The sequence below is a fragment of the Brachycentrus maculatus genome, unplaced genomic scaffold, assembly GCF_059751285.1.
Source record: "Brachycentrus maculatus isolate JH-2025_06_01 unplaced genomic scaffold, ASM5975128v1 h1tg000261l, whole genome shotgun sequence".
Lineage (NCBI taxonomy): Eukaryota > Metazoa > Arthropoda > Insecta > Trichoptera > Brachycentridae > Brachycentrus > Brachycentrus maculatus.
Genome location: NW_028281012.1, coordinates 669,762 through 695,162, shown reverse-complemented (window position 1 = coordinate 695,162; position 25,401 = coordinate 669,762). Strand labels below are relative to the sequence as shown.

At 35.3% G+C, this 25,401-nt stretch overlaps 1 protein-coding gene across 2 annotated transcripts in view; it reads left to right on the top strand.

Annotated features, from left to right (window-relative positions):
• LOC148305796 (uncharacterized) overlaps positions 1–25,401 on the top strand; it is an 82,707-nt gene that overhangs the window by 52,241 nt on the left and 5,065 nt on the right. Inside the window, exons 3-6 of one of the 2 annotated variants that reach the window (XM_088266105.1) lie at positions 1,998–4,510; positions 4,729–13,645; positions 18,308–20,339; positions 22,946–23,289. In XM_088266105.1, the coding sequence (XP_088122231.1) occupies positions 1,999–4,510; positions 4,729–13,645; positions 18,308–20,333 (13,455 nt within the window). In that variant the 5' untranslated portion in view covers position 1,998 and the 3' untranslated portion in view covers positions 20,334–20,339; positions 22,946–23,289. Of the gene's footprint in view, positions 1–1,997; positions 4,511–4,728; positions 13,646–18,307; positions 20,340–22,945; positions 23,290–25,401 lie in introns of those variants that run through there. The other variant, XM_088266106.1, reaches the window with a different exon arrangement.

The following is a 25,401-nucleotide window of genomic DNA, read 5'->3' as shown; positions in this document are numbered from 1 at the left end:
ATTATTCCTCATTACTGAGGGTTGTGACTGTATAAATGCACTGTAATATCGTTATAAATAAAAATGGAAATTTTCGTTTGTTCAAAATCTTATAAAGTAATTCACCGATTACTTTAAAATTTCGGCACAAGGTTGCATTTGAATACGCGTCTTTTTAATTGAAAAACAGTTATCTTATTCTCAAAGGCAGCGCCATCTGTTAAACGTAACAGCAACGCACGCGATACTAAACATTACTCATGGCGGACAGCACACCTCTTAACAGATGCCTTCACTTCTCGATTTCATTATTGTTTATATATATTTTTTAATATTTCCATTGCGTTGTAAGCAGGATGAAATTATACATAATAAAAATATGTGCTTTCTGTTTTTTTCTTTCCCATTTAATTAAACTGAGCCACAGTAATGCGTGGTTGGGTAAAGTCGATGTGACATATAAAAATGAGGATTTTATTCTGAGACTTGCTAATTCTTATTATTATCATCTCTTAATTTTTTCCCCTGTACGGCAACATAAAAATAAGATATTTTATGAATATTCCTTATCACTGGTCAACACGATTTTTGGGTCTGGGTTCTGTATGTTATATTTTGGTTTCTCCTAAGTCACAAATAAAGAAAAAAAATCCGATCAAAGTTTGCTTTTGTAAAAACTAAAGCGATTTTTCGAATTTTCAGGAAAAATTACTTTTTTATTTAAAAAAATACAATTTCATGTTTAATTACGTTTTACAACGTTTTTTCTGACCATCGAAATATTTTAATAAAATAATTATAAAAAACAATAGCATAAAAATGTAAAATAACAACAAAAAAGTTACAATGAATATTTCTAGTAGTTTTCCTATATTTGTATGGGCTTTCTCGTATTAAACCCCATATGTAATCTCCCATCACGTTCTCATTGTACTGCCCCTGGTAAAGTCTTTCAAAGCCCATCACTCGTTTACAGGAGTAATGATTGAAAAATTACGTTTTTAGAATAAATGATATTAAGATACTAAATTATTTTTAATTTTGAAATTAATCGTTTGGAGATATTAGCTAAAACATTGAAAAAACTTACTCTCATATTTTTTTAATTACTTACACAACTTATTACTTATAACTTTATTGAGTACTATTATTCCTACTATTACTATGATCATGCAATTTCTCTGCAAGTGTAGGCAGAGAGGATGGAACACCGCACTCGTCTTTCCTGACATGAATGCCAAATTGTTTACACCGCTGTTATTTATACTGTAATTTAATATTTGTAATAGAAAATTATATCAATCTTCTTTCATAAATGAACCCATATTGTCTTAAAATTGATCCAGGTGAGAATATAACATATGAAGTTTGTGGGACATTCCTCAGCCCATAATTTTAAAGCTTTTAAACATTGTTTCAGTCAACTTTTCATAATTTTTAGCTTTGTTGTTACCAAAAAAACCCATAAACTACTACTTGAAGACTCTCCCAGGCATGTTTTCTGTGAAAAATAGGCTTTATTAGCTTCGCAAAGCGTAAAATTTGTTACCAAAGCAATTTTTTGATCATTACTTAAATAAATTCGTCGCAAATAAAACAGAATAAATCAACATCCTGTGTAAATATCTTGATGCCATTTTCTAACTTAAAAATACACATGGGTGGTTGTTACAGCTATGATAGACAAATAAACACTCACTACTGTACCTTTCACAAATAATATGCAATTTGCTTTCCGGTTTATCAGTGTGCTACCAACTTTTGCTCATAAAATCAATTAAAATCTTTAAAACCTACTTGTCGACGTAAATCAGACAAAAGCAAACTTTAAAAGCTTTAAATGGAAATTTAAATGTTTTTTGACGTCTTGAATCAGAGTCCAAGCGTAAGAACAGAAACCTAAAAAAAAAGTTTTTTTGTTGACTAGTGTTATCTATCTTTACATTTATTTAATTATCAAATTAGGAAAATAATAAAGCAAAAATTTGATCATAATCCTGTTTTGTTTTGTTGTCCAGGATGAAGAGAGATGTGTCGGCGCGCGGGGCACTGGGCGTGCCCTGCAAGCTGCCGCTGGCGCGGCTGTCCGCGCTGCTGCCGCGCCTCGCGCCGCCCATGCCGCCGCCTGCGCCGCGCCCGCCGCCGGCCGAGCCGCCGCCCGCGGCACGCCTGCTATGCCCATTCTGCGAGCGCTCCTTCGTGGGCGGCGCGACGCTGGAGCGCCACGCGCGGCGCGCGCACCTGCTGCCCGCCGGCCGGCGCGCTAGCTCGCGCATCGCGCCGCAGCCGGACGCGGCTCACCCTGGCTGCAACCTGTGCGGCAAGCGCTCGGGCGTGCAGGCCGCCGCCGACTTGCCCGCTCTCTTCCGTCACCTGCTGGCCGAGCACCCGCTCGTCTACTTCGGATGCTGGGACTGCCAGCTCCGCCTGCCCTCGGAAAACGATCTCGCGAACCACGACCGGGACGTGCACGGATTCACCCGGGAGAGGCCTCAGCCGGCGGCAGATTCTGTCGGCGTCACTGACCGCCTCACATGTGACGTTGTGCGATATGCCGCAGGCAAAGTTATCGGTTCCGCCAAAAATGTAACTGTTAATATGCCTAGTACGAACACGGCAGGTACGGACAGTGATTTTCTAAGTAGAAAGTGTGTCAAAGGAAAATCCACTCAGAAAACCAAGAATCAAAATTTCAACCAATCATTTAATGATGTTAGTAACCACCTCGACATCAAACAACCGTTAGAAAATAACCAGTTAGTAAATGGGTTTGAGGATTTTGAAGAAAGGATAGTCGCCAATTTGATTAAATCTTCCCGAGTCTCTGATCAGGTTTCAGATCAAATAGTCAAACATGTTAATAAGAAGAAAGGCTTAGCATCTGAAAGTACTCGTAAGAGAAATCTTAAAGCAATTCAACCCTCTGTTTCGTTACCGCGGCTACAGTTTAAACCTGATTCCAATGATGCTCAAATATTATCTAGGTTAGGACTTACGCAAAATCGATCTCCAAGAGCACAAAGTTTACGTCGTTGCCGCAAAGCCCCGGTAATTGAAAATAGGGCTACGTCAGAAATATCGCGAAAAGATAAACAAAAATCGAAAAATAGCGATGACTTCACTATCAATAAAACCAAGAATGACCCTAGTACGAAATTTGATCCTGATTTCTATTCCAAAGTAAGTGGTAATGTGCGAGAAAATCTCCTAAAGCATTTAGACGGAAAATTGGGCAGAGCGAATCTCGCTTGCGATGTGCCTGATATAATCGACCCAAAAATCAAAAGTACTCATGCTGTTATACCCCTTTCTTCCCAAGAACAACCTGCTGAAATACATGGCAGTGATACACGACTCAATGCCATCACTGTATTTCCGACACTTCTCACTTCGGACCAGTATGGATCTGATAAAATTCCTCATTATTCCTACGGTGCAAAAGTCCAAACATTCAAAAAAATAATAACCAAAAATTCTTGGAAATGGAAATGGGATCCTATAAAGAAGTATAAATACTGTACCGAAGATGGAAAAGTAATCAAGAAAATTCGTCCACTTCAACAAGCTAGCCCGAGAGATCTTTCCAAATTGGATATCTGGACTCAATTATCAATGCGGGAGAAGTATGATAGATGTGTCGGAAGTGAAGCAGCCAAAAGTACGGAGAGCGACAAATGTAAGAATGATAGACAAAAACAAATAAATGAACTAAACACAATATTGGATAGTCGAGTGTTTCCCGATATTGAGAAAGAGTATCTCGACACGGATTTAGGTTCTGGTAGGGAAGAGGAAGAGAAAAAGGAGCAGGCAGCGGTGGGTGGTGAAGTGGGCGACGGAGAGATGGCAGACACAAGCAGCGCCAGCCCCGTGCTGGCCGGGCTGGGGTTGGTGCCCGTGTTGCGAGACGAGGCGTCGGATGCGCTCGCGGCACGCCGGGTGCTGACGGGCGAATGGGCGCGACCCCGCTGCTACGTGTGCTGCGTGTGCGGTCGGCGCGCACCATGCCTGCGCCTGCTGGAGGCCCACCAGGTCTCGCAGCACCCACACGTGCACGCCACCCACTACGAGCTGGTGGGCCAGGAGCTGCTTGCGACGCAGCTCTACAAGCACCTGTACCTGCCCGGCATCCGCAGGGCTCCTAGCTGCGTTGATAAAAACAAACTACGCAAACAATCCATCGCCAGACAAATTAAAAGCATTCCACGGAAGATCTTGAATGCGAATCAATCTACCAGAATATTACGTACTACAACTCGTAACATTAAATCCTCCGAGAAAGAGTGTACAAAGTGCAAGAAGATGCTTCTACCCGCTGAACTTTATAGGCATATTTTGGAATGTGCTGGTGATTACGGGTGGATTATGGCCAAGAAAAAACTTAAACAAAAACCTTTTGGAGCTAGGCGAAGGAAGCTTAAAGGACTTTACAAAAGAGAGAGGCCACAAGAAGATGGGGAGACATCTGAGATGAAAGAACGAGTTGCCAGACCAAAACTTCCATCTAGACCTCGGACAAAACCCAGTGATGGTATGTTATTTACTCTTTTTATGTCTTTAAGTGATCATCTTTCATAAGCTGAATTCTCGAGAGATCAGTATCTTATCTTGTAGTATCTAGCCTCCTTTTATATAATTGGCACCCATTCAATCTAAAATGTTATTCCCATTAGTATGTAACCACTTGATAATATATTTAGTCTGCTGCCACATTCTCTCGCACTCACCACTGTTTGTTGTTTGTTCCAGCCGAAACCATCCAGCGAATGCTCGCTAATCTTCCCGCTAAAAGAGCATCGAGACAAATATTTACCTTGCCATCACCGAAACATCAACAGGCACACATCGTTCGTCACATGGTATCCACAAAATCTAGGATACAAAGAAGTCAAATGATATGCACTTCTTCTGTCATTACATTGAAGGAAGGTCTCGGTAAAAAGATTCGCCGTGTGACGAGATCTGTAGCTAACAAAGTTCAAGCGTTGCAGCAAAGAAATTATTTGAGACATATAAAAATTGAAAATCCTAAAAATGTCAATGCTTCATCAAAATCTGTTAAAGAGGCGGATAAAATCCCTCAGGAGGCGCCTGGTACTTCATCACCGTCCAAATCTTCACCTAAACCTATAATGACAAGGAAAAAATTGGTGAAATTTTCTGTTCCTAAGTCTGAACATGATATCTCTTCAAAATGCAAAAAGGAAAAATCGATTCCTAGACTATCAGAAGAAAAAAAGTCAAAAAATGATAACAGAGTTTCAAAAATCGATGTTTCTTCAACTGAGACTGATACTCATGAAGATGATATTCCACTCAGAAGGCATAAAATACAAAGAATACTAAGAAGACGACCAGTTATCAGTAGTAAAATTGTCAACACAACCAGATCTCTGAGGAATCGAGGTCTTCTGAGAACCTTAATAAATAATCCAACTGAAAAAAAACCTACAAATGATTTATTAGTAGGAGACCAAACATCTGTAGAAAAAAGCTGCTGTGTTTCAGAAGAACCTTCTTCAGGTAAAAATAATGAAAATAACATTTCCGATAGAAAATTGAAGAAAAATCATCCTGGAAAATCTAAAGCCAAGATTTGCTCAGTGTCAAAACCCATTCACAATGTAGAGGTGACAGTTGAACAAACATATCTTAAAGCAGCAGATTTTACTGTCGAAAACTCGATTCCTGATTCAGATTCAAACCCCGAGCCAGTTAAAGAAACTGACATTGCAAACAACTTGAACAACATAACCGAATGTCAAGAATCAAAAGTAAATGAAAATTTAGAAACTGACATTTCCCCTCAAGTTGAAATGGTCAAAATGACAGCCGAAGGCTTAGAAAACCCTTTGGCTAAGGTTATTGTCGCTAGTCATTCAGGTCGGTCACACATTAACTTTCCACATCCAGAAAATACATCAAATGATTCATTCAATGACAACGTCACCCATAGGGATCTTACCCTTTCCAATAACAAGAAGCAAATGAAAAGCATTGTGACTGATGAAATCTTAAAGAATTACAGTCATCCCTCAACAGATCCCTTTCCCATGTCTGCACAAATTTCAAATATAAGTGACTCCAAAATGTCTATTGAGCCCATCCGCACATTGGCTAATGCTAAAGAATTTGATATTGACAGCATTCATAAACCGCCATTGTTCAGTTATATAAAGAGCATAAACTCGCAACAGCCGCCAAATGTGTTTTTGTTTCCAGAAGAATTTCCATGTTCCTCGGATTTTACAAATATTAATGAATCCCCAGAATTAACATCAAATTTATGGACAAATTCTGATATGTCTTCTAAAAATCTTTCCAAAGCTAAAACACAAAAATCTCGGCGTGGTTTGAATGATTGTATCGCAATGTTAAAAGGAAAATTAACAAGTAAATCATCTCTTTCCGAACCATCCGTATCTGAAGCCCCTGTTTCTGAAGCCCCTGTTTCTGAAATGCCTGCTTCTGAAATGCCTGTTTCTGAACAGCCTGTTCCTGAAGCGCATGTTTCTGAAATGCCTGTTTCTGAAAAACCTATTCTGAAAATGGCCGTTCCTGAAACACCTATTTCCGAACCATTTGTTTCCATACTACCTGTTCCGATACTGGCTGTATCTGAGCCACATGTTCCTAAACCGCCTTCACCACTGCCACCTATAGATTTATCTATCGAAAAAATAAATGAAGATGAAAGTCTTCAACCTTTGGACTTATCTGGACGGGTATCAGGACCAGAAGATTTATCTGTAAGACGGAAATTTAATCCTGTTGAATTGGAGAAAAATAATATTTCACCCACAAAAAGTGTACTGTCAATATTACCAGTAAGGAAACCAGTGTATGACCCTTCTTTACGTATTCCCCAGTTCCCCTTAAATCAAGGTAAATTTGCCTCAAATGTAACTGCGCCTCCAAAAGCACTTCATAATATACACTCGGACGTTGAAAAGAAAAGGGTTACTCGCTATCCGCCAGTTCCAGAAAGAAAGATAAGCCATGCAGCAACAGCGGGACATCTGCTGAAATCTAGTTCTGAGAAGAGTGTACCAATATCAAGTCTCAGTCATGAGCTATCACTATTGCCGCATACTTTAGCAACTATCCAACCTCATTACCGGGAAGAAATATATAAGGCCATTCCGAAAGTTTTAGCTCAAACAATGGGAAATTTAAATCTAAGGACAGAAGAATCTACCCTCAAATCCCCCAAAAGCAGAAAGAGTGAGTCCAAGAAATCCATTCCGTGTGAGACGCCTAGTCCATTTCTCTCTGCTTTGTCATTGATTGGTAAGGCTAAGCCAAATAATCCTTCACTGATTCCACATACTGAAATTTCCACCGAGTCCATTTCTGCTAAGGAAGCGAAGGTAGTACAAGACTTGCCGGAATTCAATCCCATTAACACAGATTTATTTTTGATTGATCCTGTGACTGGAGGGATAATAGAAAGAGATGGATTTGATGATCGTGGATTTATCAACTCGACACAAAAAGAGTCCTTAGACATAAAACTAAATATCTCAAATGCATCACTGAAGTCACTTGATAAGCCAAATTCTGGGATAGTGTGCCATGAAATCATTGATCTCACTAATGAACCTCACGATATAGATGAGCCGTCCCATAAAACATCCGATTCTCCATTAACGACTCAACCTGTTATAGACATTGTTCCTAAAACTCAAGACGTTTCAAATAGCATTGTTACACCCTCCTTTGATGTTCCCTCGAAAGGTTCATATGATGGAGTTAAAATCTCACCTGAGAAAGGAACTGTCAGCCTAAGGTCAGTGCGGATCAAAACATCAACTGAAAAGCTCAGACTCAAGTGTTTGGATTCCATTCCGGTAGAGGAGGCTATGCCAAATTCATCAACTATATCCCATACAGATTCCTCACCTAGCATGTTGAGCACATCACCTAACGATGTTATTTACAACACTGTTGATCTAAAGGACGTGATAAATATCCCACTAGAATATACTATATCCTCTTCAAAAGATTTGAAAAGAGATGCTGCCGATTGCCCACTAAATACTTCCGTTCTATTTAGTGAACCTGCAATTCAACAGGATGAAGTTAGCAGCACCCAGCAATCCACAGCTGATAATGGCAATGAGTTCTCTGATGACTCGGCAAATAAGGATTCCACTTTGGCGATCGTCCCAAATCTACACAGGGAGCTTAATGAAGTTTTCAAAGATTCAGGATCGGAAAGTATATCTATTTGCCAAATCCCAAGCCCGAGTCTTCAAAATCCTGTAGTAAATATTGACGGTAAGAATGACCATTTGGAAACGCATGTAGCGGATATTGCTAATGAACATCAAAAAGAAAAAAAACTGAAGAAAGCATCCCTTAAAAAGAAAAAGAATATTACGAACTCCCAAAACGTGAATATTCCTGAAACGTGTACATTGGGAGCAGAGTCAGAGAAGTTAACCGATGAATTAGAAACTAAAGGTGATCATAAAGAGATAAACAGTCACTCCCCCTCTCCTAGAGAGTTAACAAACGCTCCAGATAGTAAACTTGACAATACATTAGGAGAAGAAGACAAAACATCGTTTAAAAGCCTTCTGTTGGAGGAATGCACCATATTATCAGAAACAGCTTTAACTCCTTCAAACGCTGTAGAATTTCACCTAGATAATTCTGATAAGTCCGAAGATTCACGAGTCAATGACATAATGGAAATTGACTTGGATCAAGCCAAGTCAACTGTACGAAGGAGTTCAAGAAGAAGTAGAAATAAGTCTTCTACAAAAGAAATTGAAAAAATACATGACAAGAAATCTGAATCTCAACAAATTATTGAAATCTGCAGTGATGTTGTGCTAAATCCTGATATTTCTGGTGCTGCAATTATACCAAGTGAGTCTTGCCAAGCAAATCTAGGTGAATCGGGAAAGAGCATTGAGCTAAAAACAAATGTGGATGTTGATGAATCTGATGACGAAGATGATAATTTATGCCTTGCCGTTGTTGCTAAAAAGAAATCTGAATCATCTTCCATCACTAAAGAATCCAATGTAACATCATTGGATACACTTTCTGATCACAACATGAGTAACGTAATTAGTATAGATAAAAAAAATACAATTAGAAAACCCCAAAAACTTGTTACGGAAAAAAAGAATCGTATAGGTCAAGACTCAAACAAAAATAAGATTATAGTCGACATGAAATTTAAAAATAAAAATCGAGCAAGAGTTACAAGATCAAAAACAAGTTTAGATAATACTGATTCATCACCATTCGATCTTCTAGATGATCTTCCTTTGGCTTTAGAAAAGAAAAAAATGAATGCAAATATAAGTATTTTAGATGTAAGTGTAATTCCTCTGAAAAAGAGGAAAATCAAACCATTTGATACAGAAGATGCTTTTCCTAAAGATAAAGCCATCGAGGAAGAAATTGCTTCCGACCTATCTAAATCTTGTACCCCAATTGTCAACGAGTCTTGCGCAAGTGACGATATAGCTTCTGTTAATTCTGTCAAACTCAATGAAAATGGCCATCTTATATTCAAGATGCATAAAAAAAATGATAAGAATAATGTGATGGAAACTCACAAAATTCCAAAATCTAAAAATATTTCTAATAGTATAGTGGCGTCAAAAGAGGTTAATCAATATTGTGCTGACAATAAAACTGAACAGCTGGAAGAACTCCCTGATTCCGGACGTGACATATCTTATAAAGATAAGGAAGCCACCGTCTCGGTGTCTTCCAAGGATATGGAAAGTAATCAAGAAAAGAAGGTAAACAAGAGACCTGCAAGAAACAACAAAGAAATTAAACATGAAAATATAAACAGAAGGGTAAAGCGGAACGATAGTTCTGAGAAAAGTAGTGATATTGAAAGTGATACTCCTTTGTATAATATTGTTCGTAATTCAGGTGTCCAAGGAAAATCTAAAAAGAAGAAGAAAAATCTTAGCATAATGGCTGAGAGACTTCTAAAGAATGATTCCAAATCTAGGCCTAGGAATAGTGCCAATTTCACGTCTTCGAAAAAAAGTCAAGTAGAACCTTTACCTGTTGCTGCAAACATATTGGAGCTTCAAGATCATACAACTAAAATGGAATCTAAACGTACCAACAAGAAAAGCGATTTAGAAATTAATAAGAGGGAATCTCAGGATGCCTCCTCTGCAGGCATTATTGAAGCTAAAAAAGAAAATGAAAAAACTAACCTCAATTGTGCTTTAGATCCCGAATTGTCTTCGGGATTATTGAGAAAAGTTACCCGGTCTAACAAGAAAAACAATCTAACAACAAATTCTGATCAAATTTCCAGTCTTGAGATTGAGGACAATGAAAAATTAAAGTCGTCTTCAAGTATACAAACTGTTCAGGTTAGTAATACCCTTGCTACAGAAGAAAAGGGCGAAGATTCTCCGTCTGTCTATGACATAGCCACACCTGCGGAGGTTGTATCCTCCCCTGCCACATCGCAAGTTAAAAGGAACAATAAGAAAAATAAACTAATTCAGAGTAGTAAATCCAAAGCCAAGACTGGTATTGCTCCCGCAGAAATGGTTATTTATCAATTTGATGAAGTACTCGCACCTGATGTGGGAAAATCTGTAGAGATCCAGGGTTCAAAAGCTACTCCGAGTAAACAAAGGGTTAAGAAATGTAACACTGAGCAAAAAGTTTCTTCGGGAAATAAAGATGTGAAAGAAAATATTTGTGCAAAAACAATCGTTACAAGCTGCACAAAGCAGACAGTAGCTGAAGACAGTGTTTCGCAGAGTACTTTAAAGGCATGTCATGTACCATTAGGTTGCAATAAACTGTCAAAAAATATTTGTAACAGCGCAGGATCGAGTGTTCAATCAAAGCCCGTTACACAATCTTCTAGTGATGAAGATCAGAACAACTTGAATCTCATAAGAGAGTGCTCGCTCGGAAAGAAATCTAAAAGAAAGTCACCTAGAGATCAAACAAAGAATGGGAACATATCAGTAGACATAGCAAAAGCAAATAATAAGTCAACAAGCAATTTCCAGTTACAAATAATTGATAAAAATAATGAAATTTTAAGCGGCGATATTTTGGTGCATAAAGAAAATGATGAAATTAATACCAAGAATTCAGAATCCATAAAGAATTTTGACAAAAATTCCGTTCTAAACGAGACCCCAGAAAACAAACAGCCTGTAGCTGAAAAAAATCAATCAGCAAAATCACCGATTCAAAACAAAAGATATAAAACCACAAAATCAAAAAATAACAAGGAGAGGAAAATTAGTGAAGACATTTCAGATTCCACTGATAGCTCTTCGATACCAAAAAGTGAAACAAAGATTAAGAAGGGAGGTAAGAAAAAGGAAACAAAATCCATCACTGAAACTTCTCAGAAAAAAGATGATGCCAACATACTTGATGATAAGTTGTCAACACAATCTACCGCTTCCATTAATATTAACACAAATAATCCTGAGGATTCTATTGATAAAAGTTCTGAATATGTTTTTGATGATAGTGATTTTGATACTTTATCAGATATTTTAAGTTCCTACAAAAAGCTAAAACAGAAAAAAGACTCTAAAAGCCCTAAGCTCTCTTTTGACTTGCGGAAAGGTGGGGTTAATTTAGTAGACAAATGTGAATCTGATAACATTACCCGTGTTAGTATTCTTAACTCCAAATCAGATTTGGAACAACAATTAAAAATATACAAGAAAATTATATTAGGCATCAAGACTGCTCAGATTAGTGTTGTGAAGGAATTGAGTGAAATTAACAGTACTATAAATTTAACTAAAACGGACGAAGAAAACGTTGAGATAAGTGAAGAAGAAAAGAAGATGGCTCCGAGTGATCCAGTTCCGAGTAGCTCAGATAAGAAAGACAACTCAGTTGGAAATGTGCTATCAACTGCAAACTTAGACCCTGTTCTTATTGAAACTGAAAAAGGGAATAAAAATAACAAATGTGTGAAAAAGTCCAATAATGTCAAAAGAAACAAAGCTCCATTACCAACAAGGGCACGGCGAATATCTCAGCGTAGAAATACTTTGGGCGCTTGTGAATTCATACATAAGAAGGACATGACTGATTCAAGTGATGATGAATCAACCATACAAAATAAATATCTGGCAGACTTTGGTATGTTTACTGAGAAACGACCTAGAAAATCCACTCTTTTAGCTATAAAAAAGATATCGCAGACTTTCAAACCTGACACGAGTGACACTGACGATGTGGAAGCAAGCGGTAGTAATCCAAAGCTCGGGAAGAAAACACCCACAACTATGAAGAAGACAAAGAAGACACCCGCAACTCAAGAAGGTAGTTGTAGTGACGCATCTGTCACTGTAGACAGGGAAAGTTCCACAAAACCAACTGCTGCCTCAACCGGTTCAAACCTCCGTTCGCAACAGGCTGATGACGACCTGTCTGCAGATGACACATCTGGCCCTACCAACAAGTGCTCGCAAGGAAGCAAATCAGACAATTATTGTTCTTTATGTAAAAAGAAATTCAGAAGGCCCGAGAATCTTATGAAACACAAGATGACATTGATGCATATTTCTCGTTTATCTGAAATCGAAGCGAAGGAAACAAAAGTTATAGAAAATAGTGCTCCACTTACTGAGGATAGAGCCAAAGAAATTATTCCTATTTCTAAACCTGCCACTCAACCTGAGAAAGTTAACAAAAAAGAGATTTCTGTTAGATCATACAAAAATTTAGCTGAAAGAAAGAGTTTTCTGAATGAAGCTCCTCCAATTCCAGTGGAACGTTACCACAGTGTAAGTAAGGCTCAATTAAAGAAAGACATGTCTCACGATAATATTGATAATATCAACATCATCCATGAAGCATTGTCGGAAAATAATTTGGATGTATCCAGGAAAACACTCAGCTGCGACGAAGCATTATTTTTTGAGTGTTGCAGTCTTCTTAAGGAATCTAAATCAGCTGGGAAAGATGTTAAAATAGTGGAAACTTTTAAGACTTTGGAAAAATATGAAGACTCTAACAAGGAAGCAGATAACATTCCCTCTTCGGAATCGGATAAAATTTGTACATTTACAAGCGAAGATCTTCGAACAAATGCATTGACTGATTCTGACTGTGGTCAATTTATACTCGATGCACCTACTGTTGTCGCATCAAATGATCCAACAAAAAGCCAAAGTGGAAGTTACTCTTCTGATGGAAACACACAATCTATTAGCCAATCTAGTAAATTGGAGCCAGAATCACACTTAGTTGACTTTCCTGATGGAGACTCAATTAAAACAGTCATACAAAAAGGTAAAGATTCAAATAACGAGGAGTGCAAAACAACTAACAGCTCGGAGGAAGCAGATGACAAGACGCGGGATGCAGACTTTGATCCCTATGCGGCCGAATCTCTTATCGTGAGGTCTAACTCTGACGACTTCTCTGATAATGGCGACAGTGTGCTCTCTAGTAACGAAGCAGAACTTCCGACACCGCAAACTCTAAGCAAGAGACAATCCTCCGGTAATAGTAAACTGTTTGACCAGCTCAATGTTCTAAATGAGTTTGAAGATAAATTTGACAAAATTAAACGAAAAGCGAGGGAGAAGGCCCAAGCAGCTCAAGAGGCGGTAGCGGCTGTCTTCACTCCGAGAGGCCAATCCAAGAAGCTAACCAAAAAGTGCCGCTCCAAATCCAGGTACTACAACTCTCCAATTTCATTAATTTATTTCTTTAAATAACACAATATGTTACCTTTTATTTAGAGATTAAGTTATATTGCTAAATTTATTTTTAAGGTCTTTAAAAGTAAATATATATTATATATGTATGTACATTTATTTTTTCCGGAGAGAGTGGGTTGTGACAAGGCACCAACGATGTCAAATCAAACAGAGAATGATGTTCATAATTAAAATGGTTATTAATCAACAAACAAATCAATATTCTAAAATCTCGGTGAATAGTCATGTACTTACTAAACAATATTTTGTTAAAATGTCTGACTGCAAGAATAAATCAAATTACGACCCATCAACAACTTATTTACTCTAATATAGTTTAGCAAAACCAATCATCTCGTCTTCAGCACTTGCACAAAAGGTTACCAGCAGAACATACACACAAGCGGTGTAGTCATTTAATCAGGAATGTCATTAGCGAAGAAATACGTATTTAATGTAATTGCAGACAGTTGGTAGAGTTCCGTATTGCATTGTTGGGTAATATATCCAAAATTAAACAAGGTTTATTGTATTGAATTCTACATTTATATATGTATATGTTAATACGTGACGCGTTTCGTCTTATTAAGACATTATCAATAATTAAAGAAAACACTTCGTTTTTTACCACTTGAGTTTAATTATAGACTACATGTTTCAGAAGCTAAACTTCCATCATTCAGGTCTGTATAATAACTAAAATATAAAATATAAAATTGTTCTATAAATAAGGATAGGGGGAAAGTAAGGGGAAGGGGTTAGTCAAGGAACGGAATTTGAAAACAAAGGAAAAATTGAAAGCAATGGCGAAGAATTTTGAAACAATATATTATTTAATAAATTATTATTAGAATTCAGGTTTTTTTGTATTTCTAAATTTTCAAGATAATTCATAATTTGGCCTTTATATGGAACAAGGTGTAATAATTTTAATTTATGGGAGTGAAATGAGTGATTAGTATCTATTATATGATTTGCAAATTCCGAAAAATAATTACTAACAAGACCGCTTTGATGTTCTTTAATTCTAATCTTTAAATTTCTCGCAGTTTGGCCAATATATTTTCTATCACAATCTCCACACGAAATTTCATAAACACCACTTTTTTGTAATAAATCAATTTTAGATTTTGAGTTATCGAGGATTTTATGTAAATTATTATTTGTATAATATGCAGGTTGGATATGGGAGGGTAAGATTTTCGAAATATTTTTAGTTATTGAACCCGTATATAAAATTTTTCGCCAAGATTTATTTTTTATTGAATCATTATTAGGTGCTGAATATATGTATTTTTTGGTAAAATTATTTTTAATTTTATTTTTTAACATTTTATCTATTAGCGCGCTATTATACCCGTTGTTTTTTGCTATTAGTTTAATTGTGTTTAATTCACGATTATAATTTGAGTTACTGAGGGGGATATTAATTAGTCTATTTAATAATGAATGGAAACTGGCCATTTTATGTGAAATGGGATGAATGGAATCAGCTGGAATGACTGTGTCAGTGTGTTTTGGTTTACGATATATATTAAAATCTAATTTATTATTTATAACTTTAATCGATAAATCAAGAAAATTTAGGGTATTATCGTCATTTTTTTCCATGGTAAATTTAATATTATTATGTAAAGTGTTGATGTGGGTAAGGAATGAATCTAATTGTCTATCATTGAGAAAACTAAATATTTAAATATTCCTTCTAATGCTAAAATTATTTCATTTGATATTGTAAATTTATTCACAAACGTCCCAATAGATGATGCCAAAAGTGTTTTTATGAAACTATTATGTGATTCAGATTTAGATGATTTGTATGTAAAAGAAATGACTAGAATTTATGATATTTGTACATCTCAAAATTATTTTGAATTTAATAGCTTAATTTATGAACAACGAGACGGACTCCCAATGGGTTCTCCTCTTTCGCCAGTATTAGCTGATATGTTCCTTAATGATTTTGAGACAGAATTATTAAATTCTAATCATCCTATTGTAAAAACATGTATTTTTAGATGGTTTAGGTACGTTGATGACATTTTTTGTATTTTTATTGGGACTGATAGACAATTAGATTCATTCCTTACCCACATCAACACTTTACATAATAATATTAAATTTACCATGGAAAAAAATGACGATAATACCCTAAATTTTCTTGATTTATCGATTAAAGTTATAAATAATAAATTAGATTTTAATATATATCGTAAACCAACACACACTGACACAGTCATTCCAGCTGATTCCATTCATCCCATTTCACATAAAATGGCCAGTTTCCATTCATTATTAAATAGACTAATTAATATCCCCCTCAGTAACTCAAATTATAATCGTGAATTAAACACAATTAAACTAATAGCAAAAAACAACGGGTATAATAGCGCGCTAATAGATAAAATGTTAAAAAATAAAATTAAAAATAATTTTACCAAAAAATACATATATTCAGCACCTAATAATGATTCAATAAAAAATAAATCTTGGCGAAAAATTTTATATACGGGTTCAATAACTAAAAATATTTCGAAAATCTTACCCTCCCATATCCAACCTGCATATTATACAAATAATAATTTACATAAAATCCTCGATAACTCAAAATCTAAAATTGATTTATTACAAAAAAGTGGTGTTTATGAAATTTCGTGTGGAGATTGTGATAGAAAATATATTGGCCAAACTGCGAGAAATTTAAAGATTAGAATTAAAGAACATCAAAGCGGTCTTGTTAGTAATTATTTTTCGGAATTTGCAAATCATATAATAGATACTAATCACTCATTTCACTCCCATAAATTAAAATTATTACACCTTGTTCCATATAAAGGCCAAATTATGAATTATCTTGAAAATTTAGAAATACAAAAAAACCTGAATTCTAATAATAATTTATTAAATAATATATTGTTTCAAAATTCTTCGCCATTGCTTTCAATTTTTCCTTTGTTTTCAAATTCCGTTCCTTGACTAACCCCTTCCCCTTACTTTCCCCCTATCCTTATTTATAGAACAATTTTATATTTTATATTTTAGTTATTATACAGACCTGAATGATGGAAGTTTAGCTTCTGAAACATGTAGTCTATAATTAAACTCAAGTGGTAAAAAACGAAGTGTTTTCTTTAATTATTGTAACATGTCTTACCACAAAGTTAATGCCGAAACAATAAATAAAAGACATTATCAAATACTGATGGTGTTGGATAACTTCTTAATAAGACGAAGCGCGTCACATATTAACATATACATATATAAATGTAGAATTCAATCCAATAAACCTTGTTTAATTTTGAGTATATTACCCAACAAGAAATAAGTAAGCAAAATTAATGTATGGGAGAAAAAGGTAAAAAAAAAAGCACACAAAATTGATTTCAATTACAGTGGTTGAGTTAAAGATAACTCAAAATGATAGTATAAATAATAAATATATACATCTTATAAATCATACAAATACAAAAGAGTGAGGTTTGTATTTTATAATGATTTAAAAAACAGTATTGATAAATCTAAGCAATATTAATTAATTCACATTTTGGATTAAGTAAAAACCAAATATGCAATTAAATTGTTACACAATAATTTTTACAAATCTCAAGTTATTAAAAATAAATTAAAGGTTTATAAGCAGATGTTTTTAAAATGAAAAAATAAAATATACTGAAATAAATTACCTAAGCAGGTACAACATTTTGCTTGGATAATTAAAAAAAAATATCCTGTGAATTTATAACCCTTATAATCAATAAAGATTCAAAATGGCCGATGTAGGTAAGTGTTTACTTATGTCAGATCAGTTCAATAATAAAAAAAGAGTAACAAAATGTACCAATAAGCCTCATGCTGCAAAGATAAAGTCAACTGTGTGTAGATTTAGTATAACAGATATTACTCAAAAGCAAATTAACCTCTTGAACATGAGCTAGATTAGTTGATCAAAATGGTATTGGTAAATGTTTTTTTTTGATGAAACTATTATACATTTTTAATGAAACTATTAGTCGAATAATTGCATTTGACTTGCACATTATGATCTCTGATGGTGCTTTGAAGATTTAATTTTACATATTCCACGACACTTTCACTCTCCCATATGTTACATTTAGTATTTATTTAGATGCTTATTAACATATAATATATTTAACCAATATTCTGTTCATATGAGGGATGTTTCCAAAATGATGCAACAACCGATAACTGCAGTTCCCTCTAAATATTGTTAATACTGGGCAGTTTTGCGAGAAAGTTTCATTTGATTGCATTCAAATATGAATGTGTCTCTCTAGCCTCTGAATTGTAACCATGGAAGACGAGGGCAGTACGTTATGCTCAGTAGAGGTTTCGAGAATTTAAATTGAATATCCAGAAAATAAATCAGAAAATAGTTTGGGAGATGACAGTAAAAAGAACACCTGTGATCACAAATAGATCTAGATATGTAATATATATTGAATGTATCTCAAGCAACTGAAGGTTTTGAAAGCATTGAATGATCATAATAAAAACAAAATGAAGCCAGAAGAAATCGTATGCTTATAATAGCGAAGAATATACAGATCTAATGTTGAGTATTATTAATATATTAAGTTTAGTATTATAAGTCTGATTATTTTTGTATTTCTTTCCAGGAAAAATAAATCGTCTCAAGGGGAGAATGCTAAACTAAAATCTAAGCATACTAACACCAAGAAGAAATCTCCTACTTCACCTGACGAAAAGACGAGCTCTCAAAAAGTGTTAACAAAGGGTGCTTTAAAAGGTTTTGACATAATTAAAGTGTGCATATCAACAGAAGAAATTAATTTGGACAATGTTTTATCTGATAGTCCTGACAGTGATAGTCCTGACGTAGATAGTGATAAACAATCCGTAAAGGATTTGGATACCTCGGAAGATAAAACAGAAGCTCCTGCTGATGATTTGGAGAAATGTGAAGATTCTAATGAGACTAGTGTACCTAAAATCAGTAAAAAGCTAAATACTAAGAGAACCGGCAGCAAAACGAAGAAAAACAAAACTCCTACTGAAAATAGTAGCAAAAATAAAATGGGTAATTCTGCTTCATCTACAGCACCAAATTCTGGCAAACATAATCATGATGTATATGAATTTTATGATGACGAAAATGGTGTTGATATATCTGACAAATTAACATTCCGAATACCGACTACTTCCAAAGAGAAGTCCAACAAAAAAGACACATTAACCACGGCATCCGTGTCCTTTCCCACCAAGGGCAGTCTGGATACTCTGAATGAGGATTCTCAAATCTCCAGTTTAAGTTTTTCAGATCGAGATGATTTTACCTATATGTCAGATATAGCCAATGAGACTGAAGATGAAACAAACCACAGCTTGGGTTCCATGGACATGTTACAAACTAAACACAAGAAATCAAAAAAGGGTTCCAAAGTGCAAACAAATTTAAAGAAGAATGCCATAATGGGCAAAATATTTAAAAATAATGCTATTAGAAACGATCAAAAGAGTTCTACCCACGGTCCTGGGGATAGATCGTCCAATGTATCCTTAGCAGGACATACTAATATGGACCAATTGTTCGACAGCCTGTTAGAGGAAACCATCAGCACCAACGACAAAAAGATTGCGGAGAATATGGAGTCTCCTCAAGATATTTCTGACTCGGAGGATGTTGACTACGCAGACGGCGACAAGCCAGAGGACACTGCAGGGAGCCCCAGCGGGGAAGATTACTACTCGGACAACGAGTCCAACGATAAAAACATTCCGCCATACCCAAGGGTCGGACAACGGAAAATTGTCCCTCGGCTAAAAGCGAGGTCGTCAGACGACGATACTTCTAGAAACACTTCTCCCGACAAGAACTCATGCCACGACACTGCGCCTGACAAGACAGAAATAGGTGTTGCGAGTCATAAATCTCAGCGAAAATGTACAACCGGAAAACAAAATGTCCTTGTTGAAAGCTGGAGTTCGGAATCTGATTTCGAGGACTTTCGCCAATTCGAGGAATATTCTTCTATACCTCGTCCGCAGCGTCATCAAAGGAAACCCAGAAGGAGTGGACGCAACCGTAATTCAGAAGATGGAAAACCGACCGGAGAACCAAACACCAAGCCCGAATTGTGCGAAACAGTTACTTCAAGTAAAAAACGAAGTAAAAATCCTTATTCAGTAGAAAGTGGGAAAAAAATCAAATTTCAAGAGTGCGAGGAAACCATTCCTGATTTGAATAGAGCGAGTACATCTTACGACAAGAATCGTAGCAAGAATTCGGATAAACAGTCGAGTTCGTCTACCAAACGCGTGCCCTCCAATACAGCAAACTGCACGACCAAGGGACGAGCCTCCCGGCGCAAGCGACGCCAGTCCCAGAAGCCGTTTGACTATGACGACGAGTTCAAGCCCACCCGGATAGCAGAGCCGCTGGGCATGCAGCAGCGCAACAAGCGCGCTGCCTCGGAGATGCTGTACTACTGGTCGTCGAGCAGTGACGACGACGCACTGAGCGCCTCGGCGGACACCAACAGCCGGGATCCTGAGCCCGTCGAGCAGCATGGCTGGATCGTCGGCGACTCCCACAAGAAGCTGGTTACCATGCTGGCGCATGCCAAGGGACGCAAAGTTGACAGCTCTTCCGTCAAGGAGAAACGGTCCCGCCCCTGTAACTAAATATCTGTAAGTATTCCTTTTCTATACATTTATCTCTCCTTATCAACTCCGTGTCAATCATTCTTTGAAACCTAAATTAAGCCTATAATATACATGCGATGTACTATTTGAACAGTTTGCTGCTGTGCGATTCTTGCGATTGTGCTTCTGAACCTAGTACACATTGTCTAAACCTATTGTCAGCATACTGCGAAAACTGATCGAGTGCAAACAATCATTTCAATTAATAGACATGATTAAATACTTCAATACTTCTGAATCGTGTATCGTAAGGTAAAATAGCTTAAACCTTTAAACATTACAGAATTTGGGAAGCAAAGCTTTCGGAGTTTACGAATGAACTTCTGCCCAAATAATACGGATTGAGTTGGTAACTTTTCACAGTATGCTTACGATTTGACCTTGTGAAATTCTGCATATATCTATGGGAACCAAAATCTCGCATTTATTTTGTTGTGTGAATTAGTTCCTCATTAATTTACAATAAAGTCAGTTGAGTATTTTGATTTGAATGAAACGTGAGTTCAAATTATGTTGGAAGTACACAATCATAAATGCATTTGTATGAGGGTAGTCCCAGAAGTACCCAACTTGACATAAAGATGGCAATTTTTGTTTGGAAAAATTACTATGGTCGAAAATATCTGCCTTAAGGCCAAGATCTTAAGAGTTCAAATCAAAATGCGCTCAGGGCTGGGCATGTGTTCACGCTCAATTTTTTTTTCAGAATGTATGCATAGTGTATATTTTTTTAGAATATATGTATAAAACAAAAATTATTTATAATTTTTTTTACTTGTTCCTTTTCAGTAACTCTTTTCTTTTGAAAACTGTATAATTATTTTGAAGAAAAACTTATTTTTTCAATACAAAAACGGTGTTTTAAGAATAAAATCAATTATGCAAAACGTTACCTGAATTTATAGAAAATTAAGTTGCGACTTACTGGGCCTTAACCCAGCTGAATCTTGAAGATTTTAAGACACTTCATCATTAGTGAACACTCTCAGTGAATTTCTAAATAAGTAAAAAAAAAATCAAAGGCCAGCTAGATTCTACTTTGAGAGTGTCCGCTCTTTTGTTTGCAAAATTAAAATATTGATTGGCGGAGTTTAAACGAGGCCATTCAAGCTGCCACGAAGAGCACTGCAGTGGTCAAGCAATGAGATAAGCAAGGAAAGACAAGAAAAATCACAAAATGGTATTGAATGACCGTACACTGAAAGTGTGTGAACTAGCGGACATGTAAGCATTTCAAAAAGTGCTGTGCATCGGGAAAATGGTGTAAAAGCGGTATAAGTGTCATATTTTCTCACAATGGAACAAAAATAGACTCGTGAGGATGCTTCCATAGTGTTGGGCGATGTTTTGCAGCAATAAAGCTGAGTTTTTGGATCAATTCATAATCATAGATGAAACGTGGGTGTGTCACTTCCCACTTGAGATGAAGAAACAACCAAAACAATGGACTGCAAGGAAAGAATCGGCAAAAGTGTGTATCTGTGGAAGCTCTTGCCACTATCCCGAATCTAGTATAGAAATTCTTAGCTTCCATACAGCCTCAAACATGCAATAACTAGTACTATTTATTTATTTGATTAAATCTATTATCGGTATTCGATCATATTTCACAAGCAAAGATAAAAATGAATTTTGTGAATGAATGCTTCATTGTCGATGATGAAGCTCTATCATTGTCAGCGGGGCATATAAGGTAGCACTAAATATAGTGTCCGATCCACCAGCTTGCTCTAATGCCCACAGTGACAGCCGCATTTGGAGAAAGTGAATGTGCCGTTTCATCAAGGAAATGCACCAGTTCACGTATCCGTAACACGATGGCCAAAATCAAAGAGATACGCTTCCAATTGCTTCCCCATGCACCCTATTTGTCAGATTTAGTCCCTCCGGATTGTTTTCAGCCTGCTGCAGTGGAAAAAAAATTACCAACTTACCAACAATTTTAGTTGTAGTTAACGGCTATAATGAGTTAACAGCCTTATTAACTGTTGAACATTGCAGAGAAAAATGTATCGAGATAAAAGCAGACAACGTTGGCAAATAAATAAATCAGAAAAATGTTGGGTACTTCTATGACTGCCTTGGTACTTCATTATATTTATTTTTAATTTAGCGTACATGAAAAATAAATATTATATTTTTTATAATAAAATATATTTTGATGTCTTAGAGCTGTGCTCTGTAACTGGTGTGCCGTGGGCCACGGTGAGTAAAAAAAAAGGGAACTATTAAAAAACAAATACGCATACCTCTCTAATGTAGTTGGCAGTGGATTCAAATATGTAAGATCGAAGATCTCTGCTCTAAAGCATCGATTTTTGTACAAATTTATACAGTAAAATCTCATTAATTTGAACAAGGATGATAAAATAAAAAATTAACCTGGTCTCTGATGAATTTTCTGCACAAAATTAAGAAATGATTTACCTGAAATTATAAATAAAATTAAAAGAAATAGGCAGAAAATTGGTAAAATTAAAATAAAAAAAAAAAAATATTTTCACCCTTCAACTTCAAATGAACGAGATTCGACTGCTATAGCGATTGCGTTTCTTGCATTTCTATGTTCTAATAATGGATGTTATTTTTAGGTACTGCGTTTCTCCTCAAGTTGGACTAAAAAAGATTTTATCGGCAAATGGATTTTAAAACCAAATAATTGGTCACTTTATGTAGTATTTTCATTATGTACATTATATTACTTTCATTTGTAAATGTACAATACTAGTATAGAAAGTAAGAGATAATCTATAATATCACATACATGTATTATGTAATATAGGATTAAAATAGTTTAAAAGTAAACTGTAAATTTATCAAGTTTTCTATTACATTTTATTTTTTATGATTAAAATTATTCTGTAATGAATATTTTTTAAATCGATTTATAAACCTTTTGTTCAACATGTACATATAATAAAAGTTAATAAAAAAATATTTTACTGTCATAGTAGAAAAATATTTATACTGATTATATAAAAAAATATTACATAGTTATTTTCTGAATGAACTGCTTCTATTTTGTTCGAATCATACAATTTTTGTTTATCTTTTAATTCAGTTTTGTAAATTGCTTCATAAAAAACATTCAAGTAATGTTTTTTGTTATTTCATTACTTTTTGTTATTTTTTTTATTTATTCATTTAAAATATCAGAAGTACACACATTTCTTTTTAAAAATCATTATCTTATTTATTGAGCCCTTACCGAGATATGTATACGTCCAATAATGCACTTATTCAAAGTAAAATGACAGTTACCCTTACATTATTTACACTGACACCTTGAAAGATTCACTATTTTTATTATCTGTCAAAAATGAAATAATGTGTAGATGGGAATGCAAATATAGCACAGGAATAGACGCCTCGAGATTTACTCATTTATGTCTGGTATATGTAAAATATGATATACTATAAATTCAAGGATAAAACTGTATTTCTGCAGTTCTATAAAAAGTTTATTTGATGTTTTACTAAAAAAAAATCTTTTTCTAATTGTATAGATATACTTGTGTCAGCGTAAGTGGGTTAAAATCCAAGAAGAATATTATCAAATAATTACTGTGTGTGAACATCAAAGATTAACATTTGTGTCTAAATTATCAATGGACCAATTACTATCTGCTAAATGTTACAAAATACTTAAACCTGTGTGGTGTACTACTCTTTATGAATATAACCATAAATCTGTCTCTTGGATATTCACACTCACTCCACGGTAACATTGCTTACCGACAAACCGTGGCCAGTCAAATAATCCCATGCTTCCGTATCAATATTGAAAGTAATGTAATAATCATGTTTACTACGTGTATTGATGGACCGGGAATTGGCTATTCCACGTTTTGACATCAAGTGATGTTACCGTGTTTCCCAGGCATTATTGATAGTATCTTCGTTAGTAGATCTGTTTTGCGAAATATTCATTGGGATTCTGTTCCTTCTTTTTGTTTAATTCTAAGCTCAAATAAAATACAAGGGCGGATTGATAAGTTTAGTATACAAACTACGAGATGATGTCACAATTTGACGACATCACGGTTGTTAAATGTGTCATTCTCTGAATTGGCTCCAATCAACCCAGTTGTTCAAAAAGGAAGAATTGATAACAAGACCTTTTCATGGTATTTTCATTCAATACTATCAGACTGATCAAAAGGAACGCAAATGTTGGCATCCAAAGACTTTCTTTCTATCACAGGTAGACGATCTTGATAACTAATATAGGCTTTGAAATCATTTTTCACTCGCTCCATTTTTTAGACATGACCGTCTTTTAAAAATTTGTTTTCTTTTTGAGTGTGCGTATTTTGCAGTCTTTGATAAATTTATTGTAATTGCAGATACTTGGTAGAATTCCATATTGAATTGTTGGGTAATATATCCAAAATTAAACACGGTTATTAGATTGTATTGTACTTTTATTTACATATATGATATGTGACGGGTTTCATCTTATTAAGACATTATCAAACGCTGAAACGCGTCACATATCATATATGTAAATAAAAGTAGAATTCAATGCAATAACCGTGTTTAATTATGGATATATTACCCAACAAATCTTTGATAAAAAATGTTTATTGTGATGTATTGAAAGGTCTTTGAACTGAGAATAGATAGAAAACCTAAATATTTAGATCTTTTTCCTTAACACAGTTTATAAGTCTTTTACTATACTCATCGATCAGCCCATGTGATACTCAGTTATAATGACAATTTGATTATGCCGAAGTGGTGTTGTGAGAACTTTACCCCAAAATGGTTTTGAGATAAATGTAATATCTGGAAAAGTAATTTTACCAAGGAGACATTTTAATACATAAAAAAGTGGAAAGAAATCCTAACTGAAATAAAGACTTATATTTACACAAAAACCTAACTCGGTGCATCTTACTTGTGTTTAGTGTTAAGTAAACTATGTATAAATTGTCAAATAGTAATATGGCTTCAATGTGAAGCAGACTTGTAATAAAAATTATTGCACATCAAATTTAATTCAATACATTTTTCAGATTCTCAAAATTTATGTGCATACCTTTTT